At 36.9% G+C, this 22,100-nt stretch overlaps 1 protein-coding gene and 1 pseudogene across 2 annotated transcripts; one reads left to right on the forward strand and one right to left on the reverse strand.

Moving 5' to 3' along the window:
• The first annotated feature begins 5,262 nt into the window (after positions 1 to 5,262).
• LOC122136604 (caspase-6-like) lies at positions 5,263 to 12,055 on the forward strand. Of its 2 annotated transcripts, XM_042720959.1 has the most exons (7): positions 5,263 to 5,296; positions 5,641 to 5,680; positions 5,764 to 5,913; positions 6,111 to 6,187; positions 9,956 to 10,131; positions 10,240 to 10,384; positions 10,532 to 12,055. In XM_042720959.1, exons 3-7 carry the CDS (start codon positions 5,798 to 5,800, stop codon positions 10,765 to 10,767), a joined length of 750 nt encoding a protein of 249 aa, XP_042576893.1. In that variant the 5' UTR covers positions 5,263 to 5,296; positions 5,641 to 5,680; positions 5,764 to 5,797; the 3' UTR covers positions 10,768 to 12,055. The 2 variants fall into 2 exon arrangements, with proteins under 2 accessions (XP_042576893.1, XP_042576892.1); XM_042720958.1 differs by lacking the exons at positions 5,263 to 5,296; positions 5,641 to 5,680 and having other exon boundaries at positions 5,738 to 5,913.
• Positions 12,056 to 12,374: 319 nt separating this feature from the next.
• On the reverse strand, positions 12,375 to 21,722 carry LOC122136823 (annotated as a pseudogene).
• Between the last annotated feature and the right edge of the window lie 378 nt (positions 21,723 to 22,100).

The raw sequence follows: 22,100 nt of genomic DNA on the forward strand, positions 1-22,100 counted from the left end.
TACATTATAAGGTCAGAATTGATTAATGATTTGTGAGTGAATAATGTTCAGAGGTAGCAAGAATCATTAAGTGTTTTCTTATGAACATTTATGAAGATGGTTGTTTTTCATAAAGGTTTGTTTTATAGGTCTCTTAAAGGAGAACCATCCAGTTGGTTTTTAATCCCTCATAGATCCAGTTAATTTAAAGGGGTCATATGATGCTGATAAAAAGAACATTATTTTGTGTATTAGGTGTAATGAAATGTTTATGTGGCTTAAGGTTCATAAAACACATTATTTTTTCACATATACTGTACATGTGTTGTCTTCTATGCCCCGCCTTTCTGAAATGTGTAGTTTTTTACAAAGCTCATTGGTCTGAAAAGTGAGGTGTGCTCTGATTGGCCAGCTGTCCACTGCGTTGAGATAGGCCGAATGCCTCAAGAGTGTGACGGAAATAAAAAAAACACAAACCATGGTGTTTCTGCTCCAGATAATAAAAAAAAACTAATGTAAACTCATGTTTAACACAGATACTTGCCACATGACCAAAAAACACATGTTTAATTCTTATTGCTTACATTTTTAATGCCAAGTACCAGACATAAGGTTGGTCAGTGGGTTTGGGTCCATCACAGTGTGGATCAGCCATCAGTGCACCTCCTGGAGCCGCCTTTGGTCAAGGCAGTGGATCAATCTTGCTGGATGACGTTGAATGTTCAGGAAGTGAAGGAGCCCTCACACAATGTTTCACACAGAGGACTAGGAACACATGACTGTTGCTGTTTGTTCAGGTATGTTAAATCTTAAGCATCTTCACACACATTATTTTGGGGAAATTACATAAGTTTTAATTACTCTTCAGAAAATGGGACCATCTGTATCCTCACATACACATGAATTTAGTGTGACTTTCAACCTTGTTAATGTAGACGTCTCACATCAGGGCAGCTACAGCTGTCGTTACTCCTACCAAAACAACATCAAGTCACCTTTGAGCAACACTGTATTCATCACTGTGGGTGAGTGCGTTCAGTCATCATAAATTACATGCATTAATTGCATGAAAGTGAATTCATTCTGTATTTTTGATCCTGAAAAGATACAGTTCTTAAAGCCATTTTTATTTATTTAAAGAAGTTAGCTTTATTTTTTGAGTATCTGTAATCATATAAATGTATTATTCTTGTTTTCTAGTGAACTTGCAGCAGCCCAGTATTTCCCACAGTGCTCCTGATGGATGGGTTGATGAGGGGCCTCAGGGACCAGTGATCACCAGGGGTTCTGCTTTCACCATCATCTGTTCAACTCAATCTCAGTTTCCTGGAGGATCTTTTCACCTGTTCAGAGGATCAAGCATCACCAGGACTGAGTCCGCTGTCAGTCCACTCTGCTTCCTTCTTCTTTCCTGAGGCAGATTATTCACACACGAGGGAAACTACAGTTGTGTTTTATGAAGTCATTGTCTCCTCACGCTCCTTCTGTTCACCTGCCTCCGAACTGCTGCTCATCACTATCACAGGTACTGATGTGTAAGAGTCTAAAAACAAGTTGAACTGCTGGTAATGAAAGTTTAATTAAATCACGTGTGTCTCTTTCAGCCTCCCTGCTTCCTGTCATTGGTGCTGCAGTGTCAGCTGTGCTGCTCTTATTGTCTGCCCTCATAATCATCATCCTGCTGAAGAGAAGACAAAAGCAAAGGAACAAGGAAACTTTCTTGAAGTTCTCCTTTAGCAATGGTAACTCTGAATTTCATGAAAACATCAGATTATGTCTTAAGTTTTAACATTTTACCTTCCAGCAACACTGTTAATTAACAACTTCCTTTAATAAATTTGCCCTTCATCTCTATGCAATGTTACTAGGTGCAGATGATACATATGCAAGTGCATCCCATGACAAATTAAGAGAATGAGGCTGATTATGAAAATGTAGAATTTATTGAACATCATGGATTGTGATGACTCTGAAGTGGTCTATGTCAGTGCAGACACCGATGACTCTGAAGAGGACTGTGTCAATGGAAACATTACTGAGAATAAAAGTGTGGTAGACAAATCTGATGATAACATTTATGAATGCTATTGTGATGAATACTGAGTAAAACTACTACAATTAATAAGGCTCCAAAGAGAAAGATGGCAGCTTAGATGTTAATTAAGGAAATCCAGTTGAAAGGGATTGATATGTAAATAGAGACAAAAAAAAATATATATTTGTTTGGCCTCACTGTCTTTTTATTAATGAGGATTGCTTTGAGATAATAAAGAGATATAGTATTGTGTGTACAGCACACAGTTTTCTGGCATATATAAGTCAAATATTGGAGAATGACCAAATGAAACAGTATGTTGTGCAATATTGTCAGCAGTAGGAGAATCAAGTGTTCTTTTAATTTGCGTTTTGCCAGTTTTCAACCTGTGCTCCAAACCCCAAGAGGGCCATGGAGGTACTGCAGAGGGACTGTAAACAATGATTGAAAATTATCTTTTAATATCATTAATAAAGTTGCAATTTTTAATTTTGCTATGTGCCTTGCAAGTAAGGACTACAAGTGTGGGCTGAGAAATAGTGTAACCACAATAGATATTGATTCCCACCCAAATTTGTGTGTGTGTGTGTGTGTGTGTGTGTGTGTGTGTGTGTGTGTGTGTGTGTGTGTGTGTGTGTGTGTGTGTGTGTGTGTGTGTGTGTGTGTGTGTGTGTGTGAATCAATGTAATGAACATAGCTGGCTTTCAGTCGGTCAGAAAATGTAAAATATTATTTACAAATACAGCGAGTAAAATAAGTATTGAAAATCACCATTTTTCTCAGTAAATTATGTTGTAGCAAATTAGCTCAAATGGGAAATGTATATAAATCCACTTTTACCTCAGAGACTGTGTTATGATGTAGGCTATGTGACCTTATTATTTTTATTGTGAGTATAAGGCTTATCATTATTGCTGATCACTGTTGTTGTGCTATGTTATTGTAATATTTACCATTAGGCTATATAAGAGGAGTATAGAAAAGTTTCTGAAAGTGTCACTCCACAATACAATTGCAAAATATATAAATATGTTTAGTATTTTTATGTTACATTAAGGTCAAGCACACCTTCCTAAGGAAAGGATACCGTAGCAAAATGGTGCACACCGGTTTGAGTTTGAACTTGCCCCCCAGCTAACATTAATTTCTACTGACAAGGGGCAGGATTGCTTTCTAATTAGTGATAGATTTCATCTGGTGTCTTGACTTTCCCTTTTTTGCACCTTCCTTTCTTCATGTTCAATACTTTTCCCCTGTCATTCCATTTTATTACACATTACTTAGTTTCTGAACTTATTTGTTTTGTTTCTTTGTATGTATGGATTACTTGGGTTGAAATCTGGTAAAAAATTTCATGTCAACAGCACCTTTAGAGATGGTGATGTGTTCAATACTTATTTTATCCGCTGTTGTTCAAATGCATTATTTTACAATAACTGTAGCTGTTTTACTGTTTATATAAAAAATACATCATATATATTTTTCAAGAAGGAACAGTAGTGCTAGGGCCCTATTGAAGGTGGAAAATCAGTGATTATATATATTATTATTTAGTTTATTTTAAGCTCCTATATATTCAATCTCAGAAATGGAAATCATTCAAGTTTGCATGTTTGAGCCTGGAGGTTTGACAAGCTCAGGGTTACAAAGTGCAAGTTATTTCAGTTTTAGTTTCATTTTTAACCCATTAGATGATATTCAGTTTACTGTTTAATTTACCGCAATGTATCAGGCAGTAGTACTGCAAAAATGTTTTGAATTACCTACAGGCCAGGTGAGGACATCATATTCCCAGTAATTAGTGAAAGAAAAACTCTCTGTGCTGAAACTAAAAAGATAAATTTAAATGGGAATTTTCATAAAATTTTCTTTTATAGTAATGTATATCCATCCTGCACACTACATTCATGATCATTATTAGTCATTAACAGCTAAAGTATGATCTCTTCTTCATATGTGAGACATGCATTTGTGCTCCTGGGCTGTTGAGAACTTACTTTAGTTTGAAAGCGGAGGACACAGCAAAAAACTCCAGTTAAATGGCAGTTAAACTTGAAAATCATCTTAAAGTGCAAACATACTTAACTTTCATTGCATACACACTATTAACAACGTTTAGCAATTACGAGATTAATTATACTGTGCATTATGGTATTTGTGAATAGCTTAGTGTCTTAAATGTTCAAAAGATTGACGTTTAGAGATCTGTCCACAAAGATGCATGACACTTTGGTCACAGTACAATAGATCCTGTCTTTTAGTATTGAGTTTTGTCAAATGCATTACCTTACAATAACTGTAGTTCTCTCTCTCTTTTTTTACTCCATAAATCCCTTTAAATCCTAATTTAAATACCTTTAATTTTTTATCATATTAATATGTTGTAAATAATATAATCCTATTTTAATAATTATATTTTAACTAGAAAATGATAATAGGCTAAATCGAGGTTATTGAATTAGCCTGTTTATTTATTCCATAGAGAAAATGCCTACAGACCTAAATAGTAAGGCATTAAACATAATTAGCATATAATATAATATAATATAATATAATATAATATAATATATAATATAATATAATATAATATAATATAATATAATATAATATAATATAATAGTGAATGAAGTTAGTTGTTTGTCCGCGTATCATGTTATGATGAAATGTAGTTGCTACAAAGAAAGACGGAAAGAAAAACAGAAGGAAAGAAAGGAAGAGGTCAAGTTGTAAACCAGCTTCAGTTCGACCAAAGGTTCGACCGCAACAGACCGCCTCTGATTGGTTGACATTTTACCGATCTGTGATTGGTTGAGGTTGTAGTGGCCTGTGATTGGTTAATGTTTCAGTGCCAGTTCATACGTTAACTGTAGCGTTTGGTGACAAGTCAGGTCTGTGTTTGCTGTTGTTAGTTTGTTGTTAAAACCTTCTCAGGATCGCACAGACTCTCTGCTGAAGCAGCGATGGCAAGTCACGTCAAGAGCGATGAATCCGGTAAGCTGTTTTGTCAAGTTATCCTGTAAGAAAAGTAACTAAATATTTGGGCACACTTAACGTTGTTCGTGAGACGCTGCAGGCTTCATTTCCTTATTCCAGCACCTGAAGTAGGGTGTGTTTGTTTGAACATGAATCACGAGTATTCACGATCATACCGTCAAATATGCTTTACAACTGGAGTCCTCCAGCTCAATAACTCATATGCTGTTTAAGTCCCGAATGTGTATTTTTTTTTTGTTCTCCTTAGGGGTCTGTGGAGCAGGACAGCGCTTTTAGTGGGACTGACAGGTAGAACTGAATCCAGTTTTATAACTCGTGTATGACCTGAGTAGCAAAATGAAGAAGAGAGACGGATCTGTAAAGTATAAATATTGAATTTGCCTATGTGTAAACTCTGCTATGCTTGACAAACTAGTTGTAAAGCCATTGAAAACCGGCCTGACCAGGTGCTCAACAAACAATACATGCTTGACCTTTGTGTATTTTCACTGACCTTTAGGTCTTCATTCTGTTACGCCACTGTGGTTTGAATCCTTGTGGCCTGAATACATCTCTGAACATTTGCATATTTCATATTCTTGCTTTGCAAGTCAAATTTTAATGGCTTGAGTTAATTTTGCCTTTTCTTTCAGTCAGAGAGGACGTAACAGAAACTGATAGCATTAATCAAAGGTAAAAACCTTACTGTAACCATGTAGAAATTGTACAGTTTGGAGTTCAAGCATATTTATGTTGTTTTATATCTCGTTTGTCAGTCTATTCAGTCTGGATCCTAATGAGGAGTATAAGATGGACCACAAGAAGCGAGGAATGGCTCTGATCTTTAACCATGAACATTTTTACTGGCAGCTCATGCTGAACAGCCGCTCTGGCACAGCTGCAGACAGGCAGAATCTTGTCAGAAGGTATTTGGCAAAGTAATCAAGAAGACATAATTATAGTGCTCAAGTTGTTATATATACACCAGACAGTAGCAGTATCACATGACCAGTGTCACTGAGATCTGTGTCTGTCCACACTAACATGACTGTGTCATTGTGTTGGTTGATAAAGAAACAGAACAATAACTAATTTGTCAATTTTCTTTCATATCTGTTGTCAGATTTCAAGATCTGGGTTTTGAAGTGAAGGCTTATGATGATTACAAACGGGAAGAAGTTTTATCCACAATCAGAGAAGGTGCCTCAGTATTTTCTCTTGTTTTGAGAAATGCGAGCCCAACTTAAATGTTCCGAGTTAAACACGGCAGCTTATCAACAGCATATTTGGCATTGTTTAAATTTTTAAATATAATTATATCACACATATACAAGTGCATCTCAAAAAAATCAGTATATCATGGAAAAGTTCTTAATTTTTTTGTAAAAAAGCAAACTTTTTTTATATTCTAGATTCATTGCACATAAACTGAAATAAATTATATATATATATATATATATATATATATATATATATATATATATTAAAAAAAGTTTTAGACTTGGTCACAAGGAGTTCATAGTAGCCTAATAAACTTATTATTTATTTATTTATTTATTGAAATTCTGATGGTTATGACCAAGGATATTATAGTTTTTAATTTTAATATCGTTTTCAAATTTCCTATAATATCAGTTTAGTTTTAGTTCTGTTTCATTAATGGTTTTGTTAGTTTAAGTTTTAGTTTTTAGTTTTTTATTTTGTGAACACATTTCTATTTAGTTTTTATATATTTTAGTTCTAGTAATTATAGTTTAAGCAGAGTTTAATGGAACACTTCCAGTGTAGACCAAAAGCAAGACAAAAACAAAAAATAGACAACTTATGGTTATATAAAATGTATTCATTCATATTTATATTAAAGGTGTAATCTTGTTAAACATGCCAATAGTTTACAAACAACAAGCTAATCAAGGTTTTCAGAGTTACTAGAAAGCTACAGGCACTACAGGAGTTTTTATTCTGCAGGACAATGATCCTCCAGTGCTGGATTTGAGAAAACCTGTTCTTTGTAATTGTCATTGAAACTCTGTAAACTTTGTTTTTGTCCATCTGTGTTTTCAATGCACACAATACTGTATGCCCCGTCTCTCCCTCTATGAACATACACAATAAGAAGAAACAATGTCATTTCCTTTGAAACTTAATACTACTCTCAAAACTAAATACGATATTATGATTTAAATGATGTTTTGCACTTTACTTTGAACAGCCACTCCAGCGCGCACACTTTAGATGAGCAACGTAATCAATCCCATAAAGCCACTTTTACACAGGACACGGTAAGCGGTGAAAACACCGCACGCTGCCGCTTTCTCTCATTTTGTCATTCATAATCGGAGTCTGATAGCCCCTATAGGAGTGTTACAAGCTTTAGAGTGTTACAAGCTCTTGGTGCATAAAGAAGATCTGTTAAGTTGCAAAGACTAAAGTCTCAAATCCAAAGAGATATTCTTTATAAAAGTTAAGATTCAACCACGCCCCCCTAAAACGACTCGTTCTAACACGCCCCCACATCTCTACATCACTGTGTGGGAAGATTTGCATAACACCACCCAAATGTTCACGCAAAGAAAGAGGGTGTAACTTTTATTCTCGCTGGCGCCATGTTGTGGAGATGCTGTGTGTTTCGTTGTGAAAGCAGAGCTACTTTGTTTGGTCTTCCAAAAGAGGACACAACTAGAAATCAGTGGTTAAGTTGTATTTACAACACTGTTCCAGAACAGTCCAACCTAAATATTCAGATTCAATTTTAAAATTTTCCTAAGCTGTAAGTCATAACTGTCAGAATTAAAACAAAAAAGCTCTTGAAATATTTCAGTTTGTGTACAATGAATCTAGAATATAATAAAGTTAGCTTTTTTTTAATAACAAAAAAAAAAGAACTTTTCCAAGATATTATAATTTTTTTGAGATGCACCTGTACATCTATATGTATGTGTATACCTGTATATGTGTGATATAATTATTTTACAGTTTTCACACATTATTTTTCTGTTTTTATATACAGGTGCTGGTCATATAATTAGAATATCAAGTTGATTTCACTAATTCCATTCAAAAGTGAAACTTGTATATTATATTCATTCAAAGGTTCAATAATGATTTATTTCAAATGTTTATTTCTTTTAATTTTGATGATTATAACTGACAACTAAGGAAAATCCCAAATTCAGTATCTCAGAAAATTAGAATATTGTGAAAAGGTTCAATATTGAAGACCTGGTGCCACACTCTAATCACCTACTTAACTCAAACACCTGCAAAGGCCTTTAAATGGTCTTTCAGTCTAGTTCTGTAGGCTACACAATCATGGAGAAGACTGCTGACTTGACAGTTGTCCAAAAGACGTCCATTGACACCTTGCACAAGGAGGGCAAGACACAAAAGGTCATTGCAAAATAGCAGTGTCCAAGCACATTAATAGAGAGGTGACGGGAAGGAAAAGATGTGGTAGGAAAAAAAGTGTACAAGCAATAGAGATAACCGCACCCTGGAGAGGATTGTGAAACAAAACCTATTCAAAAATGTGGGGGAGATTCACAAAGAGTGGACTGCAGCTGGAGTCAGTGCTTCAAGAACCACTACGCACAGACATATGCAAGACATGGGTTTCAGCTGTCGCATTCCTTGTGTCAAGCCACTCCTGAACAACAGACAGCGTCAGAAGCGTCTCGCTTCAAAAAAGGACTGGACTGCTGCTGAGTGGGCCAAAGTTATGTTCTCTGATGAAAGTAAATTTTCATTTCCTTTGGAAATCAGGGTCCCAGAGTCTGGAGGAAGAGAGGAGAGGCACACCATCCACATTTCTTGAGGTCCAGTGTAAAGTTTTCCACAGTCAGTGATGGTTTGGGGTGCCATGTCATCTGCTGGTGTTGGTCCACTGTGTTTTCTGAGGTCCAAGGTCAACGCAGCCGTATACCAGGAAGTTTTAGAGCACTTCATGCTTCCTGCTGCTGACCAACTTTATGGAGATGCAGATTCATTTTCCAACAGGACTTGGCACCTGCACACAGTGCCAAAGCTTCCAGTACCTGGTTTAAGGACCATGGTATCCCCTGTTCTTAATTGGCCAGCAAACTCGCCTGACCTTAACCCCATAGAAAATCTATGGGGTATTGTGAAGAGGAAGATGCGATATGCCAGATCCAACAATGCAGAAGAGCTGAAGGCCACTATCAGAGCAACCTGCGCTCTCATAACACCTGAGCAGTGCCACTGACTGATCTACTCCATGCCACGCCGCATTGCTGCAATTAATTCAGGCAAAAGGAGCCCCAACTAAAGTATTGAGTGCTGTACATGCTCATACTTTTCATGTTCATACTTTTCAGTTGGCCAAGATTTCTAAAAATCCTTTCTTTGTATTGGTCTTAAGTAATATTCTAATTTTCTGAGATACTGAATTTGGGATTTTCCTTAGTTGTCAGTTATAATCAAAATTAAAAGAAATAAACATTTGAAATTTCAGTCTGTGTGTAATGACTGAATATAATACACAAGTTTTACTTTTTGAATGAAATTAGTGAAATAAATCAACTTTTTGATGATATTCTAATTATATGACCAGCACCTGTATATAACGGATCAAACCTTTCGTCAAAGTCGTCCTAAAACCAAAACGTGTTCTTGTCTTAGGACAACTTTGAACTTTTTTTGATGCTTCAGATGTTGACTACTGTATCTTAAAAATTTTAAAAAAAAAAAAAGCTCTGCTCTTACCACAAAAAATAGGACTTTTCTCTCAATTTGAAAAACATATCTATATTAATATACTTACAGCTGAAGTCAGCACCAGAATAAATATGAAAAAGTGTGAAATTCATCACACTGTTTCAAAATGATAGCTATAGCACTGACTGGTATGCTGGAGTCAACTTAATCATTAATGTTAATTATAACTTGAGGGAGAAGTCAAAACAGCATAGTGTAGGTTCTGTTTAATCCAGGGTGTTCCTTTGATTTCAGCTGCTGCTGCTAACCATGTAGATGCAGACTGTTTTGTCTGTGTCTTTTTAAGTCATGGGGAAAATGGTCACATCTTTGCCAATGATGGGCAGATCCAAATTCAAGAAATCACTGATTTGTTCAAGGGGAATGAATGCCGTAGCCTTGTAGGGAAACCCAAGATCTTCATCTTGCAGGTAATTTGTCCTCCTTCCACAAAATGTCCTTTGCGGTGTATTTACAGTAATGCAATATGAAAACACATTTCACACCCCTTGCAAATGCATGCATTTCTTTGAACATAAGCTTGTCGTGGTGACAAACATGATGATGCTGTGACACCAATGGATGTGGTGGACAGTAAGGTCAATGAAGTGGTTGTGGATGCGGGGGCGCTCTGGACCCTTCCAGCAGGAGCAGATTTCCTTATGTGCTATTCGGTAGCTGAAGGTCAGTGCTTTAAGTTTGTTTGCTTTATTTTACCAAGATTTGTTAACGGTGTACTTTTACATACTGGATTAAATGCAGTTTACATCCATGACTTTTAGTTATGTCACTTTAAGCAGTCACTGAGATTGTTTTCTTCTTCTTGTAAAGGATATTACTCTCATCGCGAGACGGTGAATGGCTCGTGGTACATCCAGGATCTGTGTGAGATCCTGAGGCGTTATGGATCTACACTGGAGTTCACTGACATCCTGACACTTGTTAACAGGAAGGTTTCCATTCGCAGTGTAGAAAACTGCAAGGATCGCTCTGCTTTAGGCAAAAAACAAGTGCCTTGCTTTGCATCCATGCTTACTAAGAAGCTATTTTTCAGGCCTAAGAAGTAATATTAGTGTTAGGGCCTTATTGCAGGTAAAAATTCAGGGATTATTATTTTATTTGACTTTAGGTTGTGCTCCTAAATATACATCATTTTCAAAATGGAAATCATGCAGGTTTGCATGTTTTAGCCTGGAGGTTTGACAAGCTCAGGGTTACAAAGTGCAAATCGTTTAATTTTTTTTATTTTAATTTTTTTTGTACCCAATAATGATAGATATTAGGTTTCACTGTTAACACTAACAATACAAAAAAATGCTTTGAATTACCTGCAGGCCAAGATGAAGACAATTGTTTTTTTAATGCAGTGAAAACTGCTTATAAAAAAAATTGACAAAAGAAACCTTAAAATTTATAGAATATTTTTTTTATAGAAATGTATATTAATCCTGCATACTACATTCATGACCATAGTCTGTCATTGATAGCACTAAAGCATGTGACTTCATCTCATCTGTGAGACATGTATCAGTACCTCAAGGGCTGTTGAGAACTTGCTTTAGTTTGAAACGGGGAGAAACCATACAAGAAACTCCAGTTAAACAGCTTTAAACTACTTATCTACCAGCTTTGCATACAAACTACATGAAACTATATGGGAAATTATGGTTTTTGTTTAAATATTTTATCGTACATGTTGTGTCTGAAATGTTGAAAAGCGTGACTTTTAGAGATCCGGCCACAGAGATAACACTACACTTTTACTTGTTTCTGACACATCAAATATTTTGGTCACAGAGCATGTCTTTTGACACTTGTCTTATGGTGTTTAATTTCATCAGGTGGTACTTGTTTAGTTCAAACTAAAAGTAAATATATATGATAAGAACTGAATGTCTTTACACATTCTTTTCTCAGCTCCGTTTTAATGTTGTTGTAAGCCTCATAATATGTATCACAGTCTCTTTGATAACGATATAGATGTTCTTTTAGAATGAGGTATTCATTTCCCAAGTAATGTGACTGCTTTCTGTGCTGTTTGAACATGGATTATTGATTATCTGCAACATACTGGTTAATTTACTTTTGCCTCTATATTCAAATAACATTCCTCTGCATTTAAGGCTCTCTCTATATTTACTATATAGCAAATCTAGGGTTATAGTGTAGGTTTTCCCAAACTGTTAAACAGAGTTTTTTTTTTTTTAGAAATTACATAAAATATCAGATGGTGCTTCAAGTAAATAGTTGATTATTTGTATTAAGAATGCTATGCAAATAAATCAGCAGTTATAATGTTATTGTGATTAACTTTTTGTTTTTGTTGTAATTTTGTTTTGAATTTTTGTAATGCAAGCATGCACTTTCTGTTAAATAAAGAGATACACTAATGAACTGTACACTAAATCACTGTTTAGTTTTCACTGACACTTTGTCTGTTATTCAACAAATATGTGTAAATAACTTAATTCATCAATGGCTGGAAAAAAAATTCCATCACTTTTTAGAAAACACAAAAATCGCAGATGCTTTTAGTGTGCAGCATGCTTAACTTCCAGGTTATGTATATTTCTAGCCTGTAGGTTAAGTGTAATGTGAAGGTTAAACAGTCTTGTTTAAGGAACCCTATACTTTGGATTTTGTGGTGCATTGGTATCAAAGACTGAGAGCAAAATTAAGACTTATTTAGATATTTATTACAGACGGATGTGTACATTAGATGCAGAGACACTGAATACTCCATTCAGGCATCAAACACAGAATGAGGCGCGTCTGTCTCCACAGATTATGCTTTACAATCACATGATCCAAACAGTTCCACCCAGAACCTCTACTGATCGCTGCAAGCAACAAGACCAACTTACGGCTTTCCTAAGGAATGTGCTAAAAGATATTTAAGCCCTATCTCTGGAAAAACAAGTGGGTGACCAGTCCGTTAAATGATGGATGTACCACTTGTGATAGCTTCATGGATAAAAGCAAATTAGGAGACATTAAATGATTTATAGGGAATGCTTTCCACATTCTAGACAGCAGGTAGTTTCAAAATCTCCCATTGAAGAAAAGTGCTGAGATACATTCTTCATTACACTAAATACAAGAGCTATATAATTATCAAAATATATATAATTTGCATGATTTTATTATATTTTTTTTTTTTTTGGAATGAACAGTTGGCTGTTATTTTGTCTCTCACTTTGATGTGTCTTACCATTTAAAATTGGAGTTAAATATGTCATGATTGCCTTTGCCTCTTTAACCATTTAAAGCATGAATTAAAATAATCTACATTTCAGTACATTTAACTATTCAAATGCATTGCTGCTTCAAGCCATGACATTTTTCATATATTTAAATGGCAATGCATTCACAAAGTGCAATATGTGCCCTATTTTGTGGACTTTTTAGAAACGAATCAATGTTCTTCAATATAATAATAATTATTCCCACATGTATTATAAGCAACAACAGTTCAAAATTACTAAAAAAAAAAAAAAAAAAAAAACATTCACACACTAAACTTCATATTGACCTTCCCAGTATGGAATCGTTTAATTTGTCATCTTGAATCCATGTAAAGATGACAAAAGTTATCAATCTATTTGGTCTCGGCTGATGATTAAGAGTCCACACAAAGCCAGATCTATTGCACTTTTCCAAAACCTGTTCTTAATCTGGGAACACAAAACACTCAAAATATTTAAAATATCCAGTCACATTGCAGAGCTTTTAATATTTAACTATTAGAAAGATTTGTTATTAATTATACTATTCTTTCAAATCAAGTTTTTTTTAAAAGCATGGCATATTTCTTAAATAGTTTTGGATTAATAATTACCTATTAGTGTTCATTAGCTACCCATGATCATCTTTGTGAAAACATTAATGCCCACTAACAACAAACTTTAACAAGCACAGTTATAAAGGTGATGAACTGCTTGTCTAATGATTATCTGTTACACATTGGAGCAGACAGATTCACACACACATCTTTACAACCCAAATGGAACGAAAGGGTCTGTATCATGGAATGGGCTGCTGATTGCACAGAGAAAGAGAAACAAAACAAAAAAAAAATCACATGTAAGGGAAACAAAATAATTAACCAGCATCTCAGTAGCGTGTGGTGTACCAGTTGTTATCAGTCATCTGCACCAGTTCGTTTACCACATCCAGCAGGTTGCGGTTGTGTTTCTGTAGCAGATGCTGATTTAGTGCTCTGTCACCAAAGCCCATCTCTACCAGTACGGCCATCATGGCGTCATGAGAAGCTGCATCCTCTGGAAGCTACAAAACCCAAAATATATTGTTTTACTACTGATACATGTCCCAAATGTTGCACTATACGCTAGGCACTTATACAGTACTTTGTACATGCACTTTACTGTCTAAAGTTATTTTTATAAGGTGATTTTGTCACACAGTGGCAAAATATATTTTGATCATAGTTTGATCTAAATCAGTCCTGTAAAGCACGATTTTTTAATAAACTGTATCGTATATAAAATTACATCAAATAAAACTGAAACAATTCATTGGGACAATATAGGACAAAATAAGAGATTGTTCAGCGTCTTCCTCGCACCATTGCCACATTCATAATCCCTTTGTGAATTTAAAGGAAGTTTGGAAGTTTAAAGGAAGCTTATTTCAAAATGTTTTTCCATACTGTAACCTGCGTGAACAGCTCCCAAACTCACCTTCTCAGACCCAGTCTGTCCAGTGAAGAGAGCTTTATAGGCAGATGCTGCCACGGACAGGGCACCCTTCACCAATCCACCTGTGATGCTGTTAGCTCTGAGGAAAGACAACAATGAGAGAGAGTAAGAATGTGAGTGATAGAAAGAAAATTACATAATGCAATGACTGTCCTGGGTGCACATCCATGAGGCAGAACGAGTGGTTGTGTGCTGTGTAACTCACCTAAGATCTTCTGTTTCAGACTTGGCAGATGCTGTTGAGTTTCTCAGGGTCAGGCTGATTAGGCTCAGAGTCTATATCTCCAAAAAAAAAAAAAATATGGTTAATTTTCAAACATACCTGTGTGTGTCTTTTATCATATTGTCCACTTTGTATTATATCTAACACTAACACCAAAACCACCCCCACACACCCCAACAACCCCAAATCATAGAAAAATACACTAATTCACAACCTGTGATGATTTATTATTTTACTATCCCATGGTGTTTCCACTCACCTTTCTCCTTTTCTCCTGGCTCTGCAAGATTACTCCTCTCCTGCTCCTCTGCTGCATGTTCAATCTGCTCTTGTGTCTCTGTGCTGAATTAAGATGATTTCATATATATTAAGCAAATTTAACCTGTCAGTTACATCAAGTTATGAGGATGGCGTGAAAGACCTCTAGGCTGTGATATGGAGTAGAAATGTGTGCATACAGAGCTATAAGCCCAGGACTATTGTGGAGTGGTCAATCTAGGACTGCAAAAAAAAAATGCTTCAATGGATTCAAGAACATTCTCACATGACCAATGTCACAAACTTGATTAGTGACCAAGAAATAGTGCAGCATCCTAATCCTTATCATTTCATGTTTGATTGTACATTAACATCTTTCCTGTAAATGAATTCAAAATCCAAAAAAGCAACTTTATTTCCAGATCTAAATAAGTGAAGCACTGAAAGTGATTTTTTTTTTATTATTTATAGGTGGAAAACATAAACTGAACATAACATTTGGGTAATTAAATTTGGTGACTAAACACACCGTGTGGCCGCTGAGCGTGTCATGTTATCAGGTAGAAAATAAACTATTCATAGTGAAGTGTCGATATTTTAGCTGTACAAATTTCACATATTGCTATCTTGGCACCTTTTTAGCACTGTCGAAATGTGTCACTCGAGACATGCTAATTATATATCATCTGTTTCAGTGACAATGATTTTCAACCCTGTAAAAACTATGTTTTGTTTTTGTTTCTGTTGGCAAATTTTTGTTGCATCACTAGTTTAACTGCAATCTATTACTGCTGAAGTGTCCTCTGTATAAAAAACTTACCAGGATTTGACCAGGGTACCGTGGTGCCACTACAATCACAGGGGTGAGCGGCACAGCATCCAGAGTCCTGGGGAGGCACAGAGAGCATGTCATTAGCAGCATCGCACTAACAGCAGCAACAGAGCAGCAGCAACATGGGCTTGGAGATCTGCGGTCTCCACTGATTCTAGATGGTCCCCCTCTGAAGGCTCTTCTCCCAGGCTGCGACAGAGCTGAGCTGTACATGGACTCTCCCAGTGGACGGCTGGAGTTGTCAAAGCAATCAGGGAGGCTGATGATGATGTAGTCTTCCTGAGGACGCAGATGAAAGTTCTGCTGCGGATTTCCCTTAGCTGCTTTCCGTGTCATTCACCTTGCTCTTTCTTATCCACTTCCTCCTCTCCCTCTTCTACCGGATCTCCACCTGGCAGGTTCCACCAGGATGCTGCTCGATGTCAAGACTCGTGGACCCTCATTAAACATAAGAACAATCATTTTAATGGCTAGAAATTTACTGTCCTTGGTAAGAAGTTGTTTGAAATCACCTTTAGACAATTACAAAATCTGCAATGTATAAAATGACAATGGCCAAAACCAAATATTCTCAAAGCCCTGTTACCTGTGCTAAAGAGCCCTGCTGGAAGTGTCAGCAGGGGAGCAGCTATATCAGTGGTCTCTGTCTGTGGTGAAGCAGGGCTGGGGATTTGTGCCGTTTCTACTTTCAGCGGGGCTGGAGCAGATATTAGCCCTGTTTCTGAAACCTTTTCTGATTTCCTCTCACATAGTGACACTGAACCTTGGGGGGCTGGACGCACCACTTAAAATGGGAAAAATTAAATGTAAAAATGTTAGAAACACTCTTTACCTAACGTCTACACAAAAACTGCTAACAATGTACATTACTGTAATGTGAAATCTTTTTGTTTATAAGAATAGAGTTTTGATAGAAAATAATAGAAAGTTCGTAATAACAGAATTTATTTGTAAGAGAAATCCTTTGTAACATTAAAATGACTTTATTGTAACTTTGGATCAATTTAATACATCCTTGATAAAATAAAGCATTAATTTTTCAAAATCTTATTAAACAGTAGTGTATAGTTTACAAAATGCTTACTAAGGATATCGAAAGTACTTTACAGATGGTAGACAACCAAAATGTGTACTACCGCCGCGCGTACCGCTGCCGCATGGCCGCGGCGTTAACTGCAAGTCAGTCGCGTGTTAAATTCATTCGCGAAACTACCGCCAGGTGGCGCAAATTAGGAACGGATTGCGAACTGAATTTAATTGTAAAATGAGATAAAAGGATGAGGTAAAACAACAATAACATTATGATATAACATTGTACCATCTTTAAAAAAACATTAAAAATTGTACAGTGAGTTAATTTCAAAAATGTAGGATAGTCCTAGGCTACAGTCTCTCCTCAAAATTAAAAGAAGACCTTTACACAAAGGATCTTATGCTTGCTATTGTTATTAAACAGTCATTAAATATATAATAAGCTAAATGTTTTCATTTCGGTTCATTCTTGGTTTAAAAAAAATCCTTCAGGTTCCATTTGCAGATCGAAATGAGAACGGTCCAGCATTTAGCAATAATTATTATTAATTCTGTTATTATCTTGATTTTTCAACACTGCTAACACTTTGCCATTTTTGAATTATGCCTTTACTGTGTGACCAAAAATTGAGTAGCTTCTGTTTCAGCTGTTTTGATCGTGCTGGTGCCTCACGCACATTCATTGGAAACAGGAGCCGTCACAACATGGCAAATTTGCCGCGAGCAGCGGTCCACTTTGCATTTTTTTTTTTTAATTATTAATTTTTTTTTTTTTTTTTTTTTCGTTGTGATACTGAAACATGCGTAACCTAAACAAAGCTATTTTAAAAAAAAGCCCCCTAATGGACCTAATTACTACGTTAAGAACTTCGAAATAGGCAACATCACGAATATGGCAACGTTTGGATTTCTCCCGAATGAGAGCCCAACCTTACCTATGGTTCGCTTTAAATTAATTATTCATTTATTTTTTTGTTTGTTTATAGCTAAGCCTATATTATTATATACTGCAATTATCTTTATCCATTAGAATTAAATATTTTTAATTCTTGTTCTGTTCTGATAAATTTGTTAAATTTAAAGGTTTGTTGTAAAGTGAAGGGAGACTAAAAATATCATGTTTGGCACTATTATAACATTATTAGGCCAGCCGTTATTATTTCTGAATGTAATTAAAATTATAACATTACTTATTTTTATTTATGTTTTTTTTTTTCCTCTCAGAAACTTAATTTATTTTTTGCCTGTTTAAAAATAAATAAATAAATAAAATAATGCAGCAAACGAAAATAGGCGATTAATCGGTTTAAAATTTGTTACTGTTGGTTAACAGTAATTATAATTATTCTCTATACTTAGGAACAGAGTCTGGGCCTAATCTAGGATATCCAGGGTTTTTTATTTTTTTATTTTCATTGCAGCATCTGGAAAATGCTTTGTGCAGCAACATTCACTTCGCACGATCAAGCCTGCCTCGCGCGTTGCTCAGCTGTGGATCGATTTCAAAATTGTTTAATATTAAAGGTTGATGTCCCATTTTTATGCAGGAATTGTTCATGTTAAAAAAAAAAAAGAAAAAAAAAATCGAATTATATTTTAGTCTACATGAATTGTTATCAATATAATTAGAACTATTTAACATGGCAACTGTGACATTTTTACCCCTTTTACTTTATAAAACTCCTTGAGGGCGGCGCGTGTTCAAGACGAGCGGCGGTTAAGAGCAACGCTTCTGGATGTCCACCTACTGTATATCAAGTTTTTCTAATTTATTCACGGTCTGGCTTCACCTATTATATAAAATAAACTGTAATTTCCAGAAAAAAGCAGACAAGGTCAGCATGTTCCACCCAACACCCCCGCCATCACAAAACTTAGGCTGGGAGGCATCTCCCACAAAGCACGCCCATGCTCGGCTACTTCACGGGTCACTTCTACAAGGGGAGAGAGAGCGGATAACAGATGGACTAAACAAAGACTGAAGCCCAATAAATGCTCTTCACTCTCCTTTCTCTTGTGCTGGGATGCCCCTCCTAACTCTGTCGCCCTGGGCCAAATCTGTGAGTACGACAAATCATATCGGGTCACAAATATAAAAGTCTACACAATCACTGACAGCAATACACATAGACAAAAAGTGCTGAAAAAGTTGTGTTTTTTTCATGTTTTACCCAGGATTCTGATGAAACCCTTGGAGCTTCTGTTTCCTTTTGGATGAGTCCCAGTGTTGGTTTCTCCTGCAGAGGACATCGATAGGGGCAGAGGCGATTGCATGGAGTAACGTTCTTATACATTTCCAGGATGAAAGAAAGAGACGCTATTCGTAAAGGCTGAAATCTATACAGTTATCTTTAACGGTTACCGTTCAAATGCTATGAATAATCCATAAAAAGCTATTCATTCTTTGTTAGAAATTGTTACAGATTGAAGTTCCTGCAGGAGTGTGGTGGGCACACTCTCCAACTCTTGTACTGATGGTGGATGTCCAGCAGTTCAAAGCAGTAAGTCCTAAATAACTACAACATAGAGAGTTTTTTGGGAATTGGACAAGAGTCAAACTTTGTTCATGAAACATGACAAACATGGATGGGTTTGGTCTACCTGAGCTGGAGTAGTCCACAGATGGAATGTAGAATTCTTGATCACAGTCATGGTTACAGACAAGTTAGATGTGCCCTTGAGGCCGGCATTTCTCATCCCTCTCACGAGTCGCGGGAAAAAGGACTTCTCCTGAAAGTGGCCAGCCAGGGGTGAAAAGGGCCCCAGAAAAAAAACAAAAAAAAGACTAAACCAAAATAACAATAGGTCTATAAAATCTATACTGACCCAAACACCTAAAAACATATATTGTATTTGGGCCCCAGACAAATGCCCCCCCCCACCCCACCCCTTTATACTGTAAATGTGTATTTCAAAAATTAGTTCCAATCCGCATTCTATCTGGTTTTTCTAGTTTCAGTTTTAGGTTTAATTTTAGTTTTAGTAATTTCAGGGCTATGAAAGTTAATGCACTAACTGGTATCATTGTAAAACTGTTTACCAGCATTTTTTTTTTTCCCCCTGTTTTACTGCACGGTGGGCTGTAAGATTGCAAAAAATGTTGTAGTTGTGGTATAATGGACCCATCCAAAAGCTAAAAAAAAATAAACTAACAAATAAAATTGTGCATGTTTGTAGTTTCGTTTTTATAATCATGAATGTATTTTATTACAGTTTTCGTTTTTAAACTTTTTCCGTCTAACTGTTGTTTTATTGAGTACCCCAAAAGTCTGCTGGTGGGGGAAATTGGGGATGCTCTGGTTTTAACCACTCACTTAAAAGACACAGACAGTTTCTGTTGGGACTTTCTCATCACTTGAGGAATTTTGCAGTGTGTGGCCTAACGGTCTACCTCTTCCATACTATTCTGTGCATTTTCATGGGGGACGCCAGCTTTCACAAGTAATTTTTCTTATTTTTAACTTCTTTGTTACGCTGTATGATCCGGTTGTCTTACCTGTGGGGTGACACAGGGGAGACACCAGGTAACCCATCAGCACAGATGGCTGTGAGAGACATGTGTGGATCCACGCCGATGCTGCACCAAACCACCTTGGTCCATTCCAAATGCTTTCTCCTCTGTGTGCTAGAAGCCCAATGCGATGTATAGAAAGTGCCCTTCTAAGTGGGAGCACAAAGTGCCAAACTGATGACACCACCTGACCTGGCTTAGTGGGGTACTGCGACCTCCCGCCACTTTCACCGGAAGCCCACTGCCAAGTTCCCCCACATGAACTTTAACTGGGGCCGAAATGGGACCAATCAGGTTCAGATTTTTCTTGTGTATGTGTGTTACAGATATGGTGTCTGTTTAAGAGTTCAAAGCGCTACCTTGGTCTCAGAGTCCAGACACTCGCCCTGTCTTCATCTTCCCAGTATTGATGAACCTGGTCCAGGACGCAAACGTGATCCATCAGGCAGGTTTTCATCCAGGAGTAGAGCTGTCATAGCTGGCACAGCCAATGGGCATGGACGTTTAGGACGACTGCAACCAATGCAAACAATAAAAAGAGTTCTTAATTATTATATTACATATAACTATAAATAAAAAAGAAAACTTTCTGGTGTCAGCTAGCTAAATTACTACATTAACAAATGGCCTCCTATATTACACGTTAAAATGGCTCAGCCAGTCATAATGGGGTAAATAAGGCGTAAATAAATATTCAACATGAGGTTGAAAAATGGCAGAAATTTCAATGTTGGTTCTGGAACATATCCCTGAATATCTCTTCCTCAGAGTAAGGGGTGTAAGCTCTTACTCTTGGCTGTTTGCCTGTGCGGCGCGTGGGCTGTCAGCAGGACAGTGAAGAGCTCCCGTTCCTCGCGCAGTGGCTCCACGTGCAGTCCCTCTCCTCTCCTCCTCCAGCCTGTGCTTCCTGAATCTCCTTCACCTCCGCCTGGAGCGGCGCTTTTCGTTCTCCCCTGTTTCTTTCGGTTACCCCTTCTGTCGAAACCTTCCAGAGAGACAGAGAAAGCAAAAATATGTTTAACAATTCTGAACCTTAACACCTGCAAGACAATACCCAAGTGCTGAGGACAAATGCCCACCTGCCTGTGATGATCTGGTGCTGAGGGAGCAGTGCTCAAGGATTAGACAGGGGAGTTCAATGTGCTCTGCACAAGGATTGGGGTGCGTTGATTCATGTGAAGATAGTCTCGACAAAGGGGCTCATCACAGAGTGTCAGGGAAGGTACACACACTGTGCAGAAAGAAACCAAACCACAAAAGAAACACAAAATTAAAAGGCAAACCCTTTTAGACTCATCCTATTATACATGATATTTCCTGCTGAAAATCATAACTATGTGTTTTCCAGTTGAAATGTACCATAGAAGCAATTAATTTTATCATAAAGATCCCGGGATAAACAGACATCTCGCCGCACAGAGATCTCTCTAACCTGCATTGGTATCCATGGCCCTATGGGTCTGGCCCCGACAGCTGCTAGCCAGGCTGGAGCTGAACTTGAGGCTCCCAGGGGAGAGTGGATGAGGTGACCCTCCAGGAACCGGTGCCTCTGCTCCCACTGCGGCTTAGGTAAGTGGAGTCAGGGCACACTGTGTCCGATGCGAACTTCCACTACAAATCTTCTCTACTTGTGCCATCTCGTCTCCTAACTCGAGCCTTGTCCCTCTTAAACGGTGGCAGTCTATCATATTTTTGAAGAGAGAAGAATAGAGCACAGTCTTTACTTTTTCGATCAAGATTTAGGGTTGTGTCTCCATGCTATAAGATATAGAATGAAAACTTAAAGGGGTCATCGGATTTGACATCACTTGTTTTTTACAAGTTGT

This window comes from Cyprinus carpio, chromosome B3 (genome assembly GCF_018340385.1).
Source record: "Cyprinus carpio isolate SPL01 chromosome B3, ASM1834038v1, whole genome shotgun sequence".
Taxonomy (NCBI): Eukaryota; Metazoa; Chordata; class Actinopteri; order Cypriniformes; family Cyprinidae; genus Cyprinus; species Cyprinus carpio.

Bases quoted from the DNA above. Each gene is read 5' to 3' on its own strand.
- LOC122136604 (XM_042720958.1), top strand. From the start codon at position 5,738: ATGTTGTTTTATATCTCGTTTGTCAGTCTATTCAGTCTGGATCCTAAT. The intron at 10,132-10,239 runs GTAATTTGTCCT...CTTTGAACATAA, and splicing joins CCAAGATCTTCATCTTGCAG to GCTTGTCGTGGTGACAAACA. The intron at 10,385-10,531 runs GTCAGTGCTTTA...CTTCTTGTAAAG, and splicing joins GTGCTATTCGGTAGCTGAAG to GATATTACTCTCATCGCGAG.